Below are 24,323 nucleotides of genomic sequence, written 5' to 3'. Positions count from 1 at the left end.
AACTATTTGGATCTCATCTGCAGAGCTATGCTTACTGAGGGAACACATATTGCACTAATGGTGAAATGGAACACAATAGTATCAGAAAAGGTGAAAGGGAGATTGACCCACTGAATGGTGAGTTGAGTAGCTGTCACTGCAAGAGAGAAAAGTATTTCCTATTTGCTTCCATTCTCCCTTCGAGATCTAAATGCCTCACCAAAGGATGTTCCCCCCCCCCGGCCCCCAAAAAAAAAAAAAACGAAAAAAACCCTGAGCTCCAGCACAGAACAAGGCACCACAGTGTTCTGAGGTTCAGTGCAACAGGTCAGCTGCTTTGCCCATCCTCACAAAAATCACAGATTATCATCTCTGTTCTTTAGTATTAAACAAGGATTAAAATCCTATTAATGAGAACTGTTTCTACGTTGCAAACTGAAATAAGCACTTCTAACATAAATCTATTATTATAAAACCATAGTTATTAATTTAGAGGCTCCACAGCTCTATAAACATGCATATGCAACCCCAAAATTATTTGAAACTCAAAGCAGAAATAATAGGAAAAAATCCCAAATACTGCTCTTGTAGAAGTTTCTGACTTTAAGGGAACTAAAAGGAGGGGAATAAGAGCATCTGAGAATATGTCTACCCTTATATTTGCAATGGTCAAGGGAGTTTGCATCACTGCAGAAAGTGTTGAGTCTGGTTAGTCTTGCTATGGTATCTATTCAGCTGTGTATATACTTATTCTTTTCAAGTTCTCTTATTCCATCACTTCTTTCACTGGGAAGCTGAGGCTTGTAGTCTAGATTAAGGGGAACCATCTGCAGCCACAGCATCCCACTGACACGCATGGTGCTTCACATAAACCCTAACTTCCCTTTATTTCATGCACCTATGGAACTCATTGTGCTATGTTTTATATTCACACACTCTTATAAGGAATTAACTCAGGAGCTATGGAAAATTCAGTGAAGAGTTGATTTCAAAGTCAGCACATGAACTATTCCGGGTGTCCCAACAGTCTCACCATCTCACAGCATGACAACAAAAAAAAAACAACATAAAAATAGGGGGCATGCTCTAAAATGTGGTGCAACAAAATAGAAAGATGCAAAGCAGGGCTTCTTATAATCACATAGCCAACAAAAAATATTTTTAAATTACAGTGGTGACAAAAATGACTTAACCATATCATTTTTATTGAGCAATAGAAAGCTAGAATAATTCACTAATATAGTATTGCAGGCACCTCAATCACCTTTGGAAAGAGAAACACCTCCAAAACATGCATTAAACCTGTAAAAATAATTCCTCTTTAAGTGGAAAGTAATACTTTATTAACATTGCTTTCCATAATTACAGACTCTAGCAATATAGTGGCCCCTTAGAAAGCAATCATCATTATGGAATCCTATCCTATGGGAAAACTCAAACTTCAGAACTGAGGCTCATTCTAGTGAAAGAAAACACATAAGTCTTGGAGTTTTTGAATTATATACTCTGAAAGATTCATATTGAGACAGTTGCAGCATTTCATTCAGCCATTCATTTCAAGCAAGTGTCCTTTCAGCTATCCACAGAAGAATTCAGTGTAGCTAAACTGCCAAGAAATGCCTTCTTCAGGCACTATAACATGGTACTCACTTTGAGTATCTCTGGAACATGAATTCAGGAGTTTAAGCTCTACAGGCAGCTGTTCAGGTAATAGCATGCACAATAGGGTCCTGGTCCACAGCTGCCACTACTGGTTTAATACCAACTTAAACAGTTACTACAATTCATTTCAGCCAGAAACACATGATTTCTCAATGTACAGTATTAACCAAGCTGTGCTGAAATTTTTGTTTTTCTAAAATTCTGTAGAGTTTAGTATGCACTACACAGTTCAGATTTTGGAAAATACGATAAACATTGGGGTAAGTCAATTTATCACATTTAAAACCAGTTTGTGCTACATTTTGTACATTAAGAAATATGAACATGTAAGCTCTCACAGGACATCATAAGACAAGTTCTGGAGCGCCTCTTATTTGACTTTCTTTCATTAGCATAGACAAGCTGTTCTGTCTATGCTGAAAAACATAACTGTACACAACAGGATTAGAGGAATGGCCTCAAGTTTCACTAGAGGAGATTCAGGTTGGATGTTAGGAAGTACTACTCCAAGAGTGGTCAGGAACTGGAAAGGACTGGCAGGCAGGTGGTGGTGTCACTGTGACTAGATGTGTCCAAGGAACATTTAGATGTTTAGATTTGAATGTTCAGATTTGTACTGAGGGATGTGGTCTAGTGGGAAACTGGCGATAAGTGGATGGCTGGACCAGATGATCTTACAGGTCTTTTCCAACCTTGGTGATTCTGTGATTAGATAGATATGACCAGTGACAGAACTGGGCAGATGGTATTAAAAGCTTTTAAACCTTTCAAGAGGAGAAAAAAAAAAAAAGGGTATATATTTAGGTGTAGTTTTGACCAGTTGATGGATTTCTAGACTTACACAACATGTCATTACCAAGAGGTTTCCATCAGAATACAACAAGATCTTCTCAAAATGCAGAAGTAAAAGCCTTTGTGTTTCAGCTTGTAGCCTCTTGTCCTGTCATTGAATACTACTGCAAAGAGCCTGGCTGCATCCACCTTTCCAACAACAGATACTTGTGCGCATGGATGAGACCACCTCTGAACTTCACACAACACATACTCCAAGCCCTTAAGCATCTCTAAGGCCCTTCACTAGATTCTCTCCAGTACCTCCACGACTCTTACACCAGGGAGGGCAGAGCCAGACAGCCCAGCACTCCAGATGAAGTCTCACCAGTGTTGAACGGAAGGACCAACCCCCTACACCTGCTGGCAGCACTGTTCCTGTCACAGATGAGTAGCTGTTGACTATCTGCCACAAGTGCACATTGCTAGGTCATGGCCATCTTGGTGGCCACCAGAAGCTCTGAGGCCAATCTAGTTAGCTTTAATTTTCCAGTATAGGAGTAAGACCACAACTGTTTTAGATGAAAGTTACAGAACTTCATCCAAATTAGAACACGCTATACCACTCCTCAAATATTACTTTCCTTACCAACTGCATGTGGAGACAAAAAAATTTAAGAGTGAGTAGATGGCACTGATGGAGAAAAAAAGGCAGCTACTATACACTGACAGTAACACCCCTTCAGCAAACTGTACTGTATATTTCACATTACTAAATAGAATTTGATTTCCCTATGAATAACAGTTCTGGTAAATCTAGAGACAAAGTTTTACAGCAGAGGAATTCTAACAGTGCAATATTAGAAATAAGAGATTGGCTCATTTGTCTCCACGGTAAATATCTACTTTTCCTCACTATCTGAGTAAAGGAAGAATCAAAGACAGTAAATATTTTATCTTCAACATTTTATAAACTTAAGATGTTGAGAAGCTTTTTCTTTCACTACTTACTGTAGAAAGAAAAATAAAACTCTTCCAAAGAACGAGCAGTAATAACTTGAAGATATTACAGTAATAAACTAGTCAGAACAAAAAAGAAATTTTTAAAAATACAGATTAAAAATCAAATACTCTGCATTGCTCTGTTATGATCAGTGCTTAGCATACTCATGATCTGAAACAAGACAGGATGGCAAAGCAATGAAAAGGAACAAAAAGAAAAAGCAATATTAAGTAGGTTAGTAAAGACTGCAAAATTTCTAGGAGAAAAACCCCTGCTCGGTGAATGGATGACCTGATAGCTATCAATTTGCAGTACTGGAAAATGCAGACAAGGACAAATCTCATGGACAAAAGCATAGGCAAATAAAAAAAGAAAACAGTTCTTTATTTGCAGGAAGACATTGAGGGGAAAAAAGAAAATGTTACCTTCTACCAGAAGTCACCAAACAAAAGTGATGGTATTTCAATATCCAGAGCTATAAAACTGTGTTCCAAAAATAAAACAAGATGAGCTTCCATTAAATTGCTATGGCTCAGTACATTGCTTTGAATATGTGGATTCAGCAGCTATTCTCTTTAGTTTTTCATCTTGGGATCTCTTATGTTTTCAATCTAATTTTAATTTGTTATAGGAAAAAAAGGAATGAACTTTCTCCTCAAGACTAAATTAAACTTGTCTCTTGTGCAGGTAACTTGCAGTATAAAAAAAGCAGGAGAAACAGTTGGTACATTTAATAAAGCTGTAAGATAAGGCAGACAATCCTTTTCCATCGGTTTAATCAGAGCATTACATATTCTTCCACTAGTCTATTTTTTCCTTCCAACAGAAATAACTCACTGTAGAATACTTGCATAAGCTGAACTTCTGCATTTTCACAACTGAAAAGCCTTCTACAGTATATGGACTAAGAAAATAGATGAGTACACAAGTAATGAACAGAGCTTGCATGGTTCACACATCGTTGGCATCCTTTGCAACAAGAAGTGCAGCAGTAGTGCATTTCAATAAAGAAGCTGTGTCATTTACTCTTTGTTGGCTGGAGCAGTATAAGAAGTACAGATCACTAAGTACATTGTGAAATTGTTCAGACAGGTTTATGAAAAATATCAGGATGTTTGCTTATCCTGGAGACATCTGAAGTGTGGAGTGGATGCAATGCCATGCATCCCAAAATCCCCCTCTGAAGGTGACCCACACTGGACCGTGGCTGGAGAACAACATGACTCTCATTTGACTCACTCAGAACATTTTTGAAGAAACTAAACTGGGGAGAGTAATTTGCACACCTGGAAATCACATGTCAATTTGAGTCAGAATGCCCATCAGTTAAAGAACATTTTGCCCATGTCCAAGCTATAAAATAATGGGTAATCTCACAGGATATGAGAGTACTTGCATGTCTACTAAGACAGGCATATCAAACTTCACATGGGAGGGACCAGATGCTTTGATTCCAAAGTATCACATTTATTTAATTATGCTTAATACTCATATTTTTCAGATACTGCACAGTCTTCCAAATGTACTGGTAACAAATGAAATCCCTGAATGAAGTTCTGCTTTGTCTATGCCTAGATTTGACAAAGCTGCTGTCAATTTTGCATCTGGGAAAGGTAATTCACAGCCACCCTTCCAAAGGAGAACAGCCCAGCCAGTCCCCAAGCTCCCTCCTGTAAGGTTTATTGTGGTTATGGATAGACTTGAACTTGCTGGGACAAGAAACTGAAGGTCAGTTTTTCAGTCCGACTCCAAGGAAGAGCTATTTTCTGCACTCACTCTCCATCTGCAAGTTGCCCTTTGCTCCTGCCAGGTATGTTTTGTGGATACTCCCTCAGCTAAATAGATGTCTGTCTAGATCTCTTTCCCTCCCAAACAAAAAGGGAAAACTTATTTCCTCACCTTCTGCTGCTACACAGCCTTTTCCTCATTGGAGTAAGTGTGCTGTGAAGAGCACGTCCATAAAACCAGAGCTAACGTCTGTTATTTTTGGGTTATGGGAGCAGAGAACACTCCTACCCCAGCCCCATGAACCATCTGATCTCACAGAACCGCACTTTCCCATATGGTTTGGTGTTTTGATTGTTTTGGGTTGTTGTTTTTTTTTTTTTATTGTGGTGATCCCCCACACCCTCAAAGTTCGATCATTTCACTTTAAGGACAAAAAATTCACAGTGAAAACAACAGAAACAGAGGCTAAAATATCCTAAATGCTAGCTACTGCTCCCTCCCCAGAAGGGAGCTCCAATCTTTTTTTTCCTCCATAATTTTGTTTTTGTCACTTAAATACAATATTCACATGACATGGACAAACACATTGTCAAGACCTCTACGAGTGCATGTCAAGGTTCTGCAAATCAAGCAAAGGCAACTTCTTTTCACTTATAAGAACAACTGCAAGGATTGGCTGGATCACCAGTTCAGCTCATCAGCACTGCCCAATATTATAATGTCACACCCAGCAGAGAAAGTTCTGAAAGACTTTGGAATAGACCTGAAAAAATCATCAGTAATCAATGCTGCCTGTGATCACCTATCACCTGCATAAGGAAACATATCCATGCTATTTTTCTTCGTCAGACAGCATCTCTCAACCAGCCATCTATGGTTTTTCCACTTTCTACTTCCGGGGAAAAGGAAAACAATAGCAAATAGAACCAACGTGGAGGAATTTAAATGCTCAAGCTAGCACTAAGATGAAAGCAAGTGTTACAAAAGTTTTCTTTAGAAAAAAATGCTGAAAATTGAGATTGACTCCTGTAAACAGAATCATTTAAGGGATTTTTTTTTCCCTGAAAAGGCTATGATAGCCGTAGCTAAGCAACCTGCCTGCTCTTTATACTGGAAGTTAGTTTTCATAGCACCTTATCACTGAAAGCTCTGACAAATGCCTACCTTACTTAGCACAATCCTAGCTGGAAGAATACCAGATTAGGTCTGCTATACTGTTGTGAATGGATCTTTCCCATGAACACACCTAACGCAAAGTTATTTTTAAAATAGCATCTGAAATGCTCGTGTCTGGCATGCTCTTCGAATACACTGAGTTGTATGAGCAGCCAGTCAGACAAAACCTTCCTGCTTTTGGATCCAGAATTGCTCAGGTTTTTTGCTTTTCGTTTTTTTTTCCCCTCCTTTATTTGCACGTTAAATAGAACTGTTCACCTTCCTATCTTACTTCTTTCTCTTTCAGCCTAGGATTTGATTTAGTAATTATAATCTATCACTAAAGATCCTGTTTTCTTCCAAGGGGAAATATACCCTTCTGTCCTCTGCCCTGATTTGGGTACATCTCTTGCCATAACTTGAATGCAATCTGTAGTTCCAAGGATGATTACCTACATACTAAAAATTAACTGTATTTTGTAAATTCTCCTCATTGTAAGATTCTATTACCAATACACAACATTATTTTCATGTTCTTCTCTTTCTGACTGCGTTTTTCCCTCCAATAGACAGGACAAAAGACATGCAAATATTAAGAAAAAAAACAGTGACACTGCACATGACCCACCAGGCTATGACTGAATGCTAACCTCCCATCACACGATGCAGGTGCACTAAATAGCCTTTATCTGTTTGACAAGGACACCAGAAAACATGTTTAGAAAAACAGAGAAAGCACTGCTGTTTTTCCTCTCCCAACTTCCTAACCTTCCCCATCTTCCTCAGTTGGTTGACTGTAATACTATGTTCACTGTAATAAGGTGCAGTGTTTACACTACCTAAAGACGAAATAATGAACCAAACTCGTCATACGTTTCCTTTCTCAATTGGTTGTGCATCAAATAAATACTCAGCAGGTCCATGTGTCTTCCTACACAGACAGCAACACAGCCTTTTTGTTTACTCTGCCTCTCTCATTTCCTCTAGATATTTTTGCACACTGTCATTTGTGGAATACTGTTAAACCCAAAGGGATGTCAGCTGAGCCTGCCTCACAGTGCAAGCTGTTGGCAGTCTCATTAAAGACAGTGAACAGTGTGGAAGCCACTGCAGTTTTCAGACCGATGCTGCTGGCTGGGAGTGTTCAGGCCAGCTCAATGCACAATGCTAGCTGATTTCTTCAGACATTTCCCTGCCTTGATTTTATTGTCAGTGTCTCAACAAGGACTCTAATGTCATTACTTAAAGCACCAGTAGTTGCTGCCAGCATTTATGGTGAAATAACCTAATCTATTAAAAGGAAAAATATTAAATGTTTTAAACACTAAAAATGCATTCTTTCTTACTGCTCCAGCCAGCCTCGCCTGTACAATGAAATCACTTTGTATTTGTCATCAGGAAGCTGTCTTTTCCCTTCTTTTTAATTTCAAAATTTCCTGTAACATTCTGTATTCTGCCCAACACATTTCAATTATTTCCAGTCCTATAAATAATACCCACCTCATTCACTGCAGCCCCACAGAGCCCAAATTACCTGTATATTTTTTCCCCATGTATGGTTTCTCTGTATGCTTATAGTTTTAGACAGGGAAGAGCAGATTTGTATCCCTAAAAAACTGAGCTCTCTGCCTTAGATTTAACGACATTGTCATTAAATGGAACAGGTACCTTGGTAGTAAACACTTTCAGCAACAAATGGCAATTTCGCTAAGGCAAAGGCTTACCTAAGAGTCTGTGGAAAGACAATGTAGCTCTGAATGCTCAAGTCATTAACAAAACTGAAAAGCAGCAGCAAGGTCTAACAACTTAAATCACTTTTCCCTTCCTTTCTCTGCTTGAGAATGATTTTGTAACTCGGGACAAATCATTCTGACACCAGCAGGTATTTCTGTATTTTCCTCAAAAGAGAAAATGAAAGATGGGGAACAACATTTTATTAGTAAGTCAAGCTAGGTGGAAAGCATTACTGCACTATTACATGATATACCCTTATTCCAAAGTGTAGATTTGTAAATAAAGAAGCCCCCTCCTGAAGTGGTGACCACAGAGGAAAAGAAGATTCTTAGGCTGTTTCTAGCAACTGCCTGTCTCCAGGGTCATTGATGCCTTCTCTTCAGACACAATAAGGAGAAGCACTCCCAGCTGGCAAGCTACATTTTGGGGGATGTTAGTAACACCTTCTGTACATCATGAGACCTTTGTTGATTTAGTACTCAAAAAAGTCAAAAACAGGTAAGAGGTTTCTGTTCTACAGATAAGTTGAAAAGCCATTTACACAGTAGTGCTCTTCTCCATCCATGTATGTCATTAACACCTTGAGCTGCGAGCATTAGCTCATCCCACTTATACAGCATCACTCACTAAAGAATTCCTGTTCTCAAGAGCAACACTGCATATCTCTACTTTGGTAGACTGACAATGGGATTCAAGACTGAATCTGCATTTAAGTATCTACATCGATGAGTTGTTAGATGTCTAAGCTGTGTTACTATAACAAAATAATATTGGTGAAGCCTGTTGGAGCAGCTAAAGGCATGCATACCTCTTGCATAGAAGGAGCAGAAACAGAACTTTTGCCTGAGAACATTTTATTTCCTTTTTGCATCACAGGAACTCATTTTTGGACTACAGCACTGCAGTAAGTTACTAAAACAAAACATGCATCTTTCCAGTATGAAAAACAAAACATTCTTTGTAACACCAGCCCAAAAACCAAGTATGAAGGACTGACCTGTAATGTACACTTCGCATTTTATGTTTAAAAACTGTTTCACAAGGCAGCTAGGAAACATCCACCACGCTCTCAGCAGGAGAGCGAAGCTCGGAATTCAGACGAAGCTCTGGATTAAGGCTGAAGGGAACCTTCCCTCTTTCAGTGGACCATGCCACCCACAGTTTCTAAAGCACAGTAAGCTCAAATCACAGAAGCAGCCTGGACTCTAACCTTCCATAATCCTGAAGGTCATCTTTAGAACAATTTCCTTTGCACTCAGTTTCCTACATTACACTCCACTTCTCACGTGCAAAGAGAGGAAGATGCATTTCCCCTCCTTCTCCAACCAATTATTTCAGAGGGAACAGATTCTGTATTCTTCTCAGGATATAGACTTAAAGATTCCGATTTCAAAGAGAAATGTAATTTTGAAATTACCTCCGGTATGCTTATATTCAGATTCTGTTTTGCTTAAGAACACACAACACGATTCAGAACCCATTACAGCAAACAACAGGCTCTGAACCATTTCAAAGGGGCATTAGAACTGGCTTCTGATCCTTCTCCATTATCTCCATTTTCCTTAGATGTTCTTCTTTAACCTTAACTGCCACACACATGCTCCCCACCCCAGATTTTCTTCTTAGTTGCAGGAAGAAATACAATTTACCATCTCAACCCCCTGCTGAGGTTTCTATTCATAAGAAATTAGGAAAAGGAGGAGCACTTGTCAAAATGTCTAGGTACATTTCAGAAAGTAGCATATTAAAAAGCAAAGTTTACTAAGATATCACAGGAAGTTACATCTTCTAAGAAGAAATATGAGATATTGAACAAGTGTTACCTTGAATTCAGAAGGCAAAATTTGACAAAGCAAAAAGAAAAAATCCCATGTGAATTTAGTCTTTAAACTAAGACTTAGTTGAGTCTTAGTTCTTATTGGTTCTTATTGCATATATAGTTTAAGAAAAAAAGAATTCCAGTGAAAGACAAGAAGGATATTTACAATAATTCTGAGATTTTCATGCTCACATAAGGTTAACAGATGAATTCCTCAGATAGAAGTCTTTTCCTACATTCAGATTTGGTTTTGATAAATGAGCATTTTATGACCAGGCAACTCCTAGCTTCTGCTAAAAGACTTCCAGCTTTTTAATTAAGCTTCCTGAAAATGCAGAAATACATGAGGCACATGCATCTCATAGATAGCAAACTTGCACCTTCGAAAACAACGTTACATGTAATAATCAAATAAAGTCACTGCATGTATTTTGTTTTGAAGTTCCATTAAATACATAGATCATTCAGTCTGGCTCCCTCTGTCAGTGTATCATATGATTGGCCAGACACAGGCTCTGAGGAGAAAGGGGAAGCAGGAAGGAATTGAACATAAACATTTAATTAGCTCTGTAAAAATACTGACATTTCTATTAAAGAACAATTATGACATCCAATTCTGTTATTCTTGTTCCATTCTTCCAAAGACCAAGCCACTTTGAATAAACACCACCAGCATCTCAGTTACTTTTACTGCACTTCACAAGGTTGACCACTCAAAAGTAAAAATGAAAATAGGCTTTTAATGTATAAATGTAAAATAGTTTGAGTCAGATGAAGAATTTCATAAATCATTTCACTATCCCTATAAGCAGATGTTTCTGTACAATAACTTACCTTGTTTTATTTAGTATCAATATTCCTGAAATGCAAGCATTTTAAAACTCTTAAAACTCCGTGACAGCATCTTGAACGAAAAGACCTCTGCAGCTTATATAACACAAAGTCTTTAAAATCATAGCATTTTTACTACAAAAACAATTCACAGTGGAAAGACTTAACTGAAGGGTAGCTCAGTTCCCTACAAACATACCTCAGAGTTGTTGAGATGACACCTGTGTGTTCCTGAGAACCACCCCTCACTCGAGCACTGGTCGATATCCACCTTCTGCAGATTTATGTCGACTTTAACAACACCTCTGGAAAAGAGAAAACAGCCTTGAACACAGTGACTACATCAATACGTTCAACTTCTTTATGATGCTATAACCTGCAAAGCAGAACTGCATTTTTCTTCTAAATACAGAATTTGATGAAGTGTCTAAAAAGAGAAATGAGGAGTTCCACGTTCCCAAAGCCAAGCCTGCAGACAGATTCTTATGTTAGACCTTACTGAGATGCATTACAAGAACTCTAAATCTCATGCACACAATAGATCCAAGGTGACAGGTATGAGTAAGTTATCCACTCCAATAATTTAATGCCCTTCACATTTTACAATGCAGCAAAGAACTAAAATAAATACAGCGGATGACCTACACTTCTGTCTCAGACACCGCCAGCCTCCCCCAGAAGCACACTGAGCATCAGGACCAGGTAATACCGCCATGCCAATTTTGCTCCAGGGAATACTATTTGCCAAAATAATTGTGCAAGAAGTCTTTTCTGTACTCCACCCAGATGTACACCAACTCTCCAGTGACTTCATATGCAAGAAACAAGAATTAAATCAGGGCCACTCACATTCTCCTTGCTTAACCACCACCATGACTGCATACACTAGTACCACCTTCTCCCCCACAGAAAAGCCTTATATTTCCACCCTTCCCAATTCCAGAAAGCTACAGCCATCCGCAGATTACTTTTGCTCCAATATGTCCCACTTCTGATGGGACAGACAATGCATATGACTTTGCCCATTTCCCCTTGCCTTGGGGACTGCATGTGGCAATCTCCTCATGTTTGCACGTCCCAGAGGTAACATGTTTGCACGCCCCAAGTGGTCCCCACCTCAGAGAAGGGCCCATGCACCTCTGCAGCCCCATCACAATCCCGGAAAAGGCTGCTTTGCCCCTGCAGCCCAGAGACATGCATCCTACAATGGTCTGAACTATTTCAGTCACCTCGTTCACCTCAAAGCACCTCGCTTCCTTTTGCCAAAGCAGTGCATATGTAAGAAATGTAATAAAGTTACAGAGCCATTTATTTGAGGAGTCACTTTGGAACAAAATCATAACAAGCATAAAATAAAACCAGGACAACACTGCTCCCTCATATCTGGCAGCAGCATTGTCAAGTGCAAAGTGTCCATAATAGCATATCTGGACATTCATCTTCAGACATGCTGTACAGTCAATGGAGACACAGAGGATCATTAAGTGACCTGATTAAGACTCAGGAAAATATATACCTAAAGGAAGCTAGCACAGATGCTCTTTATCCCAATTCTCTCTGCCTCCTTCTGAGAAGAAATAATTTCTGAGAGTACCCAGTATCACCAAACGAAAGCACTGGCTCTGACAAACTCAGCTTGAAATGGTACATGCCATATTTCTGGAAATTTACAGCTTTGTGCATTTCTTACACTTGTTTTGGACATGAGTCTGTCCAGGAACTGCTGGAATTAGTCTTCCCCCACAGTCAGTCACTCCTCCCATGCTGCAGGTGACCAATGACCTCAAGGGAAAAGCAGCCACACCGTACACCTTAGTGCTCTGCACTATATTTCTGTCAGTGCATTACCACCTTATTTAACACAGTGACAGGGCATCTGCCTGCCCCACAGGGCATAAATGAACAGGTGCAACTTGTTTCTCAAAGGTCACACGCAGATCCCACCAGGTAGGTTTCTGATTTATTCTGGACCTTCTTGAATACAAACACTAATGTGTGGGCTGGGAACAGCACCTGCTCCACAAGTTAATGAATTCTTTGTGGCTCCTTAGTGAGATCTTGACTGCAGTCAGAAGGACTGGGGTTAAAGCAGCTCCTTGCGTTCTTAAGTTCACATTATGGAAAGACTTTGACAAGTGTCTCAAGCATTCCGACTGCTCTAAAGAAGCCAGCTGACAGTTTATGTGGAAAGGAAAAAAGTGAAGATTCACAACAGCCTCATCTGAGACTCCCTGAATACCATAGAGAAGAAGATCTGCTTCCTTTACAGGAAATGTACTCATGTACATTTTAAATGATAGAAGAAACTTTCCCTCTACAAACACAAGAGGAGATACAAAAATGAAAGTTATGAGTAAACTGATCCCTGCTAGAACAGAAGTAGTTACAAAGCACTCTCTCCACCCAGCAAGAGTTTGCTGCCTGGTAACCCTGGCCTTTTCCATGTCCTCTAACCAAGGGCAGCACCCCTTTGAGCAGCAGGCCCACCTTTCCTCTGAACCCAGTTTTGTTGCTAATGCACTTGTATGAAAAGCAGCCAAGATTTTTTGTCTCTTGCCAGATTAAACTCCAGCAGGGCTTAGGTTTCCCCAAGCCCATCCTTGTTCTTGTATTATTAGGGTTACCTGACCATGCTTTCACCACTTGCGCACTTCCATTTTACATTTCAGTTTTGTCCATGCAGGCTAGAAAGTTACCAACATCCTTCTTCCAGGAGGACAAAGTATTCTAACTTGAACGAATATATTTTCCATTTGAATTTCTGTGCAAAATCTGCTTACAAGAACACTTGCCTTTCAACAAGCTCATGTTCATGACCTCAATGCAAACATTTGTCTTCCTACCTATTCTTCTCATCTTCTGTTCTTGCGCACAACCTGAACTTCTGATACAGATCTACAATTATTTTTGACTTTTAAGAATCTGTCATGAAAATCTACAGGAAAGAAGGGCAGTCCAGAAGTAGGACTATAAAAAACTCTCATGAAAGTCATTAGGCTTCCCATTTTCTTAACACAACACATCAGTCCTTTCTCACAGTACTTCTGCAATGTTTGTTTCACAGTGACATCACAGTTCTGCTGAGATAGCAGCAGGGTATTACAACAACTTGATGCATAATGCTTTCAAAAGCAAAAGGCTTAAAGTTTGTGTGGCATTTACAGAAGGCACCACGATAGCACAGACATACTGCTTTCATTGGGGATGCTTTGCCATTTTAAAACATCTCAGACTCATACCCACCATTATTACCCAGAGTACATCAGTATGTACATGATGATACATTTCTGAAATTCATCTGTGATTAATACAGGAGCTGGCACAACCTGGTTAGCCACCCACATTTCCAGTTATTTTTTGATTCAGCATTTGGAAAACTGAACATATGGAAGAACACATCCTCCCAGTATGTATACAGATCTAAGAACTACCTCTAACTGCTACATTTATTGAACTAAATGGAAATAATTGTAGCTCTGCTACTTCAATAGAAGCGATCCAGACAAATGTCAACAGTACAGCAGTAGACTCATCTTGTCAGCCTAACACATTCACCCATACTGACAATGCTGCTGGCTGAACCCAAGCCACAGTACTAAGTTCATAACAATATTACTGGTAATTGTGGACCATCTGCCAAGTAAGTACATTTGGTTAATCTCCTTACAACTCTAAATATTTGTTTTCTGCCACAATTTTACAGCCCTTACACAAAGACAAAGATTACAAGTTCATGTTTAACATTTTGGCAACTACAGATAGGAAAGAATTAGTTGAATTGTACATAACAGATAATCATTGAAGGATGATGTCATCAAGGATTTTGTCGGATCAGAGGTTTGATTTAAGAGGCTTTTGCGTCTGTCTTAATTTCCAGTACCACTGTTTGTCAGCATTCTGTTTGCCTCAAAATCCATACCAGAAATTGATTTAAGCTTATTTCCCCAACCTAGCAGCTATCTTGATAGTTTATGCAGTTATAATATTTCAATGTAACATGTTGTAAAATGCAGACGTACAGAGGAAATTTCACCCATACTGTCACATCACAGATGACCAGAAGGAACATCTTCCTGCTTTCCCAAACCAGCTTAAGCCAGGACTGCACAATACAGCCTGCCAACATTTAAATGGTGATAAACAGTATCTTTGTCCTCTAGATCTTCAGAAGATTTTGGCACAGAGGCCACTACAGCTCAGCTAAGCAGGCATTCAAACTTTGTCTCCTAGACTTGCTCCCTTATTGCTGTAACAGTAAGAACTATAAGCAAACAAGACAACTCTATGACCAAGATCTGTGTAACACAGTGTAGCCAGTTCTGCTAATATGCTCTATGTGCGAAGGACACTAAGTCTACTAATTGTAGAAACCTTCTGAAATACAGAAATAAAGGAGAATATATAAAGCAGTTCATTTAATGCTATATACTGGGGAGAAAAATCTCTCCAAGTCAAAATGAAGCCTTTCAAAAGCACCAGAAAAGCATATGTAATTTGTCATCCGTCAAATGAGATAACACTAAAACCTTTATAAGCATGAATCCTGCATGCCTCAGTAGAATTAAAATCTCTTCACCATTTGTTGCATTTAGGGGGAAAATATTTAAATATTTTATATATATATATACACATATATATATTACCACTGAGAGCTTATGCAGCCAAACAAATGCCCCAGGGCCACATCAAATGCCACATCAGCACAATCCAGGTACCTGGTGCATCATCATGTGTTGAAACAGACGACTCATATTTAAATGTTTTCCTAAATTCTTTCTGTCATATCCATTCATCTCCACACGTCATTGTTCAAAAATCTTCCTCAGCACAGAACCAGGAGATGAGACAGGTGAATTTTCACACAGCAGGTGGTGATGCACTGGAACAGGTTGCCCATGGAGGTTGTGGATGCCCCATCCCTGAAGGCATTTAAGGCCAGGCTGGATGTGGCTCTGGGCAGCCTGGTCTGCTGGCTGGCAGCCCTGCACATAGCAGAGGGACTGCAGGTAGATGGTCACTGTGGTCCTCTTGAATCCCAGCCATTCTGGGATTCTCTGCAGATGTCCTAAACCTGCAGATGTTCAAATAGCTCACACTACTTGACACTTGAGTCTACTCCAAAATATCTTCAGCTGTCCATCCAAAAAAATCTTGCTGTCCAATTCACAACAGCTGACATTTGGCTACAAGTTTCAGTGGTGATGAACAGCTTTCTGCATGTTCAAAGTTACTTTTGAAAGTTAAGATTTAAGATTATACATCACTAAGGTGCCCCTAAAACTCATTACCTTCACAATGTGACAACCAGATTCAGACTGCTAGGATACACATATAACTTAATTCTGATCGGGCACTTATTACTGATTTCTTAATAGGACAGACAGACTCACCCAATTCCTTAGCCATAGCACAACTACTGCTTCTCATCCCACTTTCACCAAAGAATCAGCTTTCACTAAAAATAAACTGAAAAGTAAGATACAGCAGTGAGGACACATGAATTAGGATCCACCTGCAAAGAAAATCCCCATAGGCCATTTGTTACAGTACTAACAAGGGCTGAATACTTACAGCTGAATCCTCTGTTGCCGGCAGAATTATACAGGATTCAAAAATCAAGCCTCCAGATTTATGGCATGCAGCGCTGCCTGAGCACTTGGACTTCCCTGCGTTTTAGTTGAAGAACTTCCCAGATACTTGGAGGGGTGCTGAGAATTTTGCTAGAAGTTCTGTGACTAAGCACAACTTCATTTAGGAATGAGGAAGTGTCAGCAACGGTAGGATATCACTTACACTGGATTCTTCATATGAAACAGGTCTTGGAACTAAGTTCAGGCTGTTCAGTAAGAAACTGACATTTCTGAAACATTCCTACTTCTGCCCATGGGGTCAACAAGAGGTAGAGAGAAAAAGCCTGAAGGAAAAGTACCATAAATGATATAAGAAAGAGCTTAGACACAAGAATAGCTTTGAATTCTAAGGATCCTGTAGAGGAAAGATGGCCTTAGCACAAGCACTCTTCTGACTCTGCAGATTTAAAGTCAGTACAAGAATTTTAAAACTAAAAAGCCAAAGCCAGTTATCAGAAAAGGAACACCGAGCATAAACTTGAGCAGAAGATGTGATGGAAACCAAGAAGCATTTTAGGATCTTCTAGTATCTCAGAAGGCATCCTGATGTGAAATCTGCGAGGCTAGTGAGCACCAGGATGTAGGAAGAGCTCACAGTTAAGACAGCATTTGCAGAAAGCAATTTTATTTATTTATTTATTTATTTTTAAATCCCTGCACACTTTAGAGCCAACAAAGCTCCTACTTCTTCGCTCTGGAGAGCACTGATACGGCAGAAGGCTGGGGATGTTCTTCCTGCTTTGTTCAACAGGTTCCAAACAAAAGTAGGTGAATCCAAACAAGCTTAGCAAGCAATAAAGAAAACAGTGTGCACAGAACTATACCTGACCAACAGTGAGAAACTGAACACAGAGGGTTTCCAAAGTGTCTTTGAAACACACAAGAATCATAGATCTCCAAGTAAATGTCACGTAACAAAAACAGAAAAGAATCATTTCTTTTCATGTTCTCAAAACTATTTAATGGAAACCAAAGTCACATTATACCATAGAAGACAAAATTAAAAACTAAAATCATGGAGATCAGATTAATCCACACTTACTAATACTTGTTCAGATACACAGATTGAAAAGATTGTACTGCTTATTAGTAAATGGGATATAACCACGATATGAGAACTCAGCATTTCCACCATTTTCTTACTGCCTCCTAAGTGCCTGCCAGAAGGACTAACCCAACACACCCAAATCCTCGTTCTTATCTTTGGGAACACTTCTCAATCTCAGTTCAGATTCATGAACAGACAGAATAAGAGGCGACAACCCCAGAGTTGCATCTCAGATGCAGGAACTGCAACATGCCTATTTCCTTCAAAAGAACTCCGAGAGCCTGCTGTGCTGGAAGCCATACTCCAGGAGGATAGAGGAGGTCAAGAACAAAAGATGGGAAATAGCAGTTTGACCTAAAAAGCTAGCTGCTCTCATTCCAACTTACTGCACTACTGACAACAGTTATATAGCACACAGCATGTATTCCAATCCTCTCCCAGTCAGATTTAGCTTCTTTTTTTACAAGGCCCACTGCTGAAGTAAAAAAAGGCTGAATCATGTTTCTAATAAGACTACTCTATTCCTTGTTCCTTTTCTTTCATTGTCTAGATTTTGTTCTCACCCATGACCTGATATGAAAGACACAAGCATCACAGACCGCTCTGAGAACACTTAAATACTGGGAGGTTCTATTAAAAGAAATAAATCATTGAGTAGGCATTTCTTGGCTCTCACCTCTTTTCAAGAATAGAAATCCAAAATGTTCAGTTCAAGGAAATAAATTATTCCTTTTCATGTTTAAAACCTGTTCTAAATCCACCCACATCTTCAATCATGTTATATGGGCCAGGGGACATCGCGGAACAAAACATCAGCTTCACCACTTTAAAATATTTTCAAGATTGCATAATAATGTACGCTGTCACAAAGATTTAGTGAGCCTCCTTAAACAGTTACAACTTGTTTTACAAATTGTTTTCCCAGTTCAATACAGAGACTAGACTGGAAAGATTAAGGGGATGCTTTAAGAAGTTTAAAGTCACAACTTAATCTTATTTAAAAACAAAACTACATGTTCTGGCACTCTTTAAACCCACTTTTATGGTTATTTTACCAATCAATTTAACACCTATGAAATACACAGTATATTCCCTAAGAAATTACTTATTTGTCATAATACTTCTACCTCCCTGGTAGAATGTGCCTTCAATAACTAAGCACCCCATTATGGGATAGCACAGGAGTGGTATGAGTTACTTCTAATAGTACAGTAGAAGATGCTGTATTGTGCTGCGTTTAGGGAAGAAATAACTAATAAAACTGCACACAAAATACCAATATTTGCACCAAGGCTTGCCTTCTAATTAATCTAAAGAAAAAGAACTGTCAGAAAGAGGATGTACTCAGCTACAGCAGTTGATTGAGCCAAACTTCAGAATGAAGGTATCCAGAGATATTCCAGAGCAAAACTCTTCAAAGAACATGACAAACTTCAGCTTGCCAATTACATTCCTTTCTGCCAAAGCACCCATCATTCCACAGAATCCTCCCAGCAGTCCTTCAGAGACTGACTGCAAAGACTGACCTGGATTTGGTGAAATATGGCAACACGGCCTTGCTAGAACATGGAGAAGGAAAAGCATCCCTGTATCCTAGAGACATTCTGACCTCCTACATGAAAGTAAGCAGTGACCACTTCCCAAAGCGATGACATACTACATCACAACATTAAAGAAAATGAGAGTAGCACACAAGAGAACAATCTGAACTGCAGAAGCAATAGCTCATTCATCAGAGATTGGGAAAACTGATGTCACTGCACAATGCTGAAACACTGCACAGAAATGTGACTAACCATACTCAAGAAATATTGGAACTATTCTTGAGAGTAGGGACCATGGCAACAGAGAGCTTTGTGACAGGAGACCAGAGAAGGCAGGTTTGTTTAGCCTGGTAAACAAAGGTGAAGAAGGACCTGCTGCCTATAAATAGGTCAGGCAGAAAACATCAGCCGAGAGCTATTTCAGACAGAAGGCTGTTTTGGAACAGAAGCAAATGGACGAAGGCTGACTGAATGAATTTAGATCAGAAATCAGAAGAAGCTATCCAACCATTCAGGCCAGTGAAGTGGAGAGCTAAGAGGGAAAACTACCTACTTAAGATGAAGCTGAGTCACCTGATTACATTAAGTGGGCTTGTGATGCAGAAGATTGGACCCTGTGATCCAGGAAGGCTTTAAAGGAAAAAAGCTCGTGCTCCTAGTAGTGGACTACTTGTACACTTCCTTTCCAGATCAAGAAGTAATCCTCTCCACAGCCCTACCAGACTGCTGCAGCAATGAAGACCTCCCATTTCCCCCACAGGGGAAAAGTAAGGACTTTTAGCTAGTGGAATTTATTCACAACATGAAGCTTTTCACACCCCTCCACTTCTGCAGGACTGCAGAGAGACCAGCTGGATCACTGCAAGCTGCAATGTGGCTCCATGTAATCGTACAGTATGAAGCAGCAGAGAAGGGTCACTGATGGATGACAAATACTAGCATGTTCCATCCTCTGCAGTACCAGAGCTGTAGGGCAATAAAATACATTAGATAGCAAATTCTAACTGCAAATTAGATCAGCTTAGAGTTTTGAGGAAAGGAGAAGGAAAAAGCTAACACCAGATTACTTTCATGTAGCAGCAAGAAGATTCCCAGGGATTGAATCTGTAGTATAAGCTGATGGGAACGTTGTCTCCCCGCTTTTGGGCAGATCTCTGATCAGTGAGCGCGGACAAGAGCAAGTCCTGCTATGCAGCAGGGCAGAGTCACCACTGTCAGCTTAGTGCTGGGCTGATGCAGTCCCACAAGCCTCAGACACTGGCAAAATTAACGAGCCTTTGCTTTCTCTGCTTCATCTTAATGTGGGCCTACAGATCAAACTTCTGCAAGGCAAATTAAGAGATCACATTCCCTCCTTGGCCTTCATTTCACATAGTTTGGCTTCCACCTTGTGTGAAAGATTAATAGCAAGTGTTTACAAGAGCCTTGCCTGTGACAACCACATCCTCTGACAGAAAGCACTACCTGATAGCAATAGCAATGCTTGACTGTGACTGTACTTTCCAGAAGTCATTAACAACACTACTGCAGAAGCAGCATTTAAGGAACAAAACCAGAGATAATTATTAGTCTTGCCTTTATTACACTTGCCACTGCAACACCATACAATGCATCCATCTGCTACAGCAATAGAAGCAGGGGCAGTGGCTTTTCCTTCTATAGTCTGAGAAGACTTTTCTACAGAGAAAATTGTGCTCATGAATTTCTTACGCTGATGTACTATGCCATAAACCAAATGCCAGCCAAGAAGGGAGTACATAAACTGTTAGTTTCAAAGGGGCATGCACTAAACTACCATGGACGATCTCACACCAGACTGTTAAATGGAAGGAGCATGTAAACTGAGCCATGAAGGGTTCCTAACAGATGGTTCAGAGATATTTTGCTGAACCAATGCAGCTTTTGAAGAAGATGGAGAGTAATATACGCTGCTTCTAACCATATGGCCTTAAATAGGAATTTAAAGCTAAACCATTGTGTCACTCGGACAGATGGCGAGGGGAAATAAGGCTCATTTCAAGAGGGACATTATAGCAATTAGTACTAGCATTCTAATAGCTAAGTTTCAGCTTTTTATTTCACATGCTTAGACTTCAAGCCATTTATTCTCTCAGGAACACACAGAAGCTGTATGTCTATTAAGTACCAAAAACATTTGCACAAATATTAAGATGTTTCACAAGTCTTGGAAGAAGCATATTTCAGATTTACTATCTCCTATGTTGCAAAGTTACTTTCTCAACATCTCAAAACATAAGCTTACCAAAAAGACACCTAGTGTGTAACATACTCCAAACCAGAAGCACTGGAATCACCATTTAGCTTTGCCAGATTAAGTATGCATGTTCTTTTTCACCTGCTTCCTTACAAAACCACCTAAAAACACACCGAGCCATTTTCTCAGAACTGCATATCAACACACCTCTGGATTTGATACAAGAAAAAAAAAAATTGTTAGTCCTAACTATTCAGCAACAACACAGGAGTTCAACCTTGTAGCATACCCCACTTCAAGGTCTCCTAAACACCAAGAGCTTCTCCAAGCTTCAACATGTTTAATGAATGTCTTTCAAAGTATCTGAACTACAACAAATTATTTCTTTAATTGAGGTCAATTCCACGTGGTCAACAGAGGCCAGAAAGCTCAGGAAGCAAGGCAGTGCCCTGCACCCAGGAGGACCTCTACTGGTGGCCTTGGTTGGCCAGAGCCGCTCTCAGGTGGACCCAGCATGTTGTGTGCTCTGCGCATAAGAACTACCACCACAGCAGGAACCTACACCACCAAGATGACTCCCAGCACAGGAGCTTGGCACACAGCCGAAATTGAGATCTGGGCTCTGCTGATTAACAAACCTTTCTAAAGTTGACAGCAAGGCTTTGTTCAGCTTTATGTCAAGATCTAATTCCTCAGATAACTGAGGATAACAACCAGCAGCTGCAACCCCATCTCCAGTCTAAACATTCACTGTTACATCAACTATCCCCCAATAAGAGAATATCTGCCAACACTAGCTTTCACCAGCACCCTGAAAATTGTTTAAGGATCTCAGACTACAAGTACCCTGAACTCATCTGGAGCACTGCTGAGATCCAGCAGAGCTCTGCAATACAACTCTTCTTTGATCTTGCAAGGAAGTCAGCAAATACACTACAGACAAGGAGCCCCAGAAGTGTGAAAATTCCAGAGCAACAGGTAAGCCACAGAGAAATAACCACCCATCCTTTATTCAACAGATAACTTTCATGTCTAAGAACACAGGACTGCATTCACACGTATTTGACCCCAGTGAATTTCGATTGACAAAAAAAAAAAAAAAAAACACAAGTGTTCACATACACAGCTGTATGGCAATCCAAGTGTGGGAAAAACCTCTTCCACAGCCAACAGCACAGTGGAAATCTTCATTGGCTACTGAACCACTGCATGAAGCAAGAATCTGTGCTCTCCTTACTCCCTAAGGAAAGAAAGCTGCTTCAGGGCAATGGGTGTTCCAACAGAATTACATATAAAATCCATTACATGCATGGCAGTACTATAACCTGATATCCCATAACCCACAGGTTGCTCTCACTCTTCAGCCACATCTTTTTGCTCTTACAACAAGGCAAAAAACACAAGCCTCCCTATGTCCTCCTCTCTGCTAGTCACAGCCCAGTGGCAAGCTGCTAGAGGTAACAGCAATAGAAAATACATAAGTCTCCACATATGCCAGGCATCATCTATACAGCTTTGTAACAAGGTGGGAGTTCTAAAAACAACGCCCCCAAAAGCTTCTTAACTGCCAGTTTAGGCTGTAATCATATGCACTGGGAAAACCGCAGTTCCAAATGCTTATTTACCTACAAGCATATTGACCGCTGACCAGGCTTGAGCACCCCACAGTGGATGTGCTCTGAAGACCAGAAAATGCAGTGTCTCAACTGGTTAAAATCACAGCTGGCATTGAGCTAGTTTTCATTATGCAGCAGAGTAAGAAATAACAGCTCAGTAAACATATTTCTCTCACAGAGAAATAACTTGCAACCCACAATGCCTGCCATTCTGTCCACTCCAGAAGCATCACTAACATAACCCACGTACACACTTGTTTTAGTGAGAATCGCTGAAGAAAATGCTGTTTTACAGACTGAGATAAAATACTACCGAGCAACAGCTCCCTAAGGCACATGAAGGTGACGCTCAACAGGAAGGCCTGGGCTTGCACTGCGGTGTGACAGAGCATGTGGAAAGCATTACAAGCTCACCCCAAAGGCACATCACAACCATCCCAAGTAAGGGCAACACTGAGTACCCACCATGCCCCCTCCTATACAGAACACCAGAGGAGCCCTCCTCATACCTGAATTCAGGGACAAGGTTTGGTTGCAGTCCATAGAAAGCTGCTGAGAGAGTCACCAACCAGCCGGGTTTGTAATTCCCGTTCTCACACTCCAGGTAAGGAGAGGACCATCTGATGTGGTTCTTATCAGCTGTGAAGCCCTCTCGCCTCTTCCAGCTGTTCTCCAAAGTTTTGGAGCCCGTGTTCAAGACCTTCCTGTGCTGATGCGGCCTCCACTTGCGCTTCAGGCCCTGGAACCACTCCGTCTCCAGGGATCCGTTAGCCAGGCGGTGAGCGGAGGAGGACAGGTCCTGCAGGTGGATCTGGTTCTCGTGCCTGCTGGCCTGGAGGAACACCTGGGGGGCAGAGAAGGGCTCCGTGCTGAAGGTGATGGCTGCCCTGGAGATGTTGGGATCCCCTTCCAGGAGGCTCCTGATCAGCGCCCGGTACCACTCCAGGTCCTCCTGCAAGTTCTGTTCCCGCGACTTATTGCTCTGCAGAATCATGTTGAGGAAGTTGGTGGCGTGCGTGAGGGTGTCCAGGGCGCCGTGCAGGGACGGGTGCGAGACGAAGCGCGACTTGCCGGCCAGACTGGCCAGCTCGTAGCGCCCGGAGCAGTTGGCCCTCCGCAGCTCCCGAGAATCGCCGGTGTAGAGGAACGAGGCCACGTCCTGGGGCACCTCCTCGGCGAGCCGCTGCGCCAAGATGGTGCTCTCCGGAGAGCGGCTCCGCGGGGCCGGGGGCGGATCGCGGCTCTTGATGTGGTTGTAGATGGGCTGCCTGACTCCCGGCGCCCGCCCTCGGCCGGCCGCGGCTCCGAGCCCGCGTTGGGCCAGGAGCAGGAGGAGAAGAAGCCGGAGCGATGCCATGTCCCCGGCGTTCCCGGTCGCGCAGGCACGGCGGAATCGCTCAAGCCGGGCTTCGCGCAAGCAGCCGCGGCGCGGCGGCGACCGAGCGGCCCCCGGCCCCGAGTCACCTGTGGCGGCACCGGGAGCGGCGGCGGCAACCCCGCCCGCTCCCGCCGCGGCCCCGCGCTCACTGAGGTGCTGCCCAGCGGAGCGCGCAGGGGCGGCGGCGCCCGCGCCCGGCGCAGCGGCGGG

The 24,323-nt window shown here is 41.2% G+C and overlaps 1 protein-coding gene across 1 annotated transcript in view; it reads right to left on the bottom strand.

The window, feature by feature from the left end:
- The window catches only part of GPR158 (G protein-coupled receptor 158), a 176,865-nt gene extending 152,773 nt beyond the window's left edge, over positions 1-24,092 (bottom strand). The window contains exons 1-2 of the mRNA XM_042817439.1: positions 23,245-24,092; positions 10,882-10,987 (exon numbers count right to left, since the gene is read on the bottom strand). Of these exons, the coding sequence (XP_042673373.1) occupies positions 10,882-10,987; positions 23,245-24,092 (954 nt within the window). The remainder of the gene's footprint in view (positions 1-10,881; positions 10,988-23,244) is intronic.
- Positions 24,093-24,323: the final 231 nt, after the last annotated feature.

This window comes from Centrocercus urophasianus, unplaced genomic scaffold (assembly GCF_019232065.1).
Source record: "Centrocercus urophasianus isolate 14NV4802_14NV808 unplaced genomic scaffold, USGS_Curo_1.0 seq_16, whole genome shotgun sequence".
Taxonomy (NCBI): Eukaryota; Metazoa; Chordata; class Aves; order Galliformes; family Phasianidae; genus Centrocercus; species Centrocercus urophasianus.
Note: the sequence above shows the minus strand (reverse complement) of the source record. Positions and strands in the feature narration are given on the sequence as shown.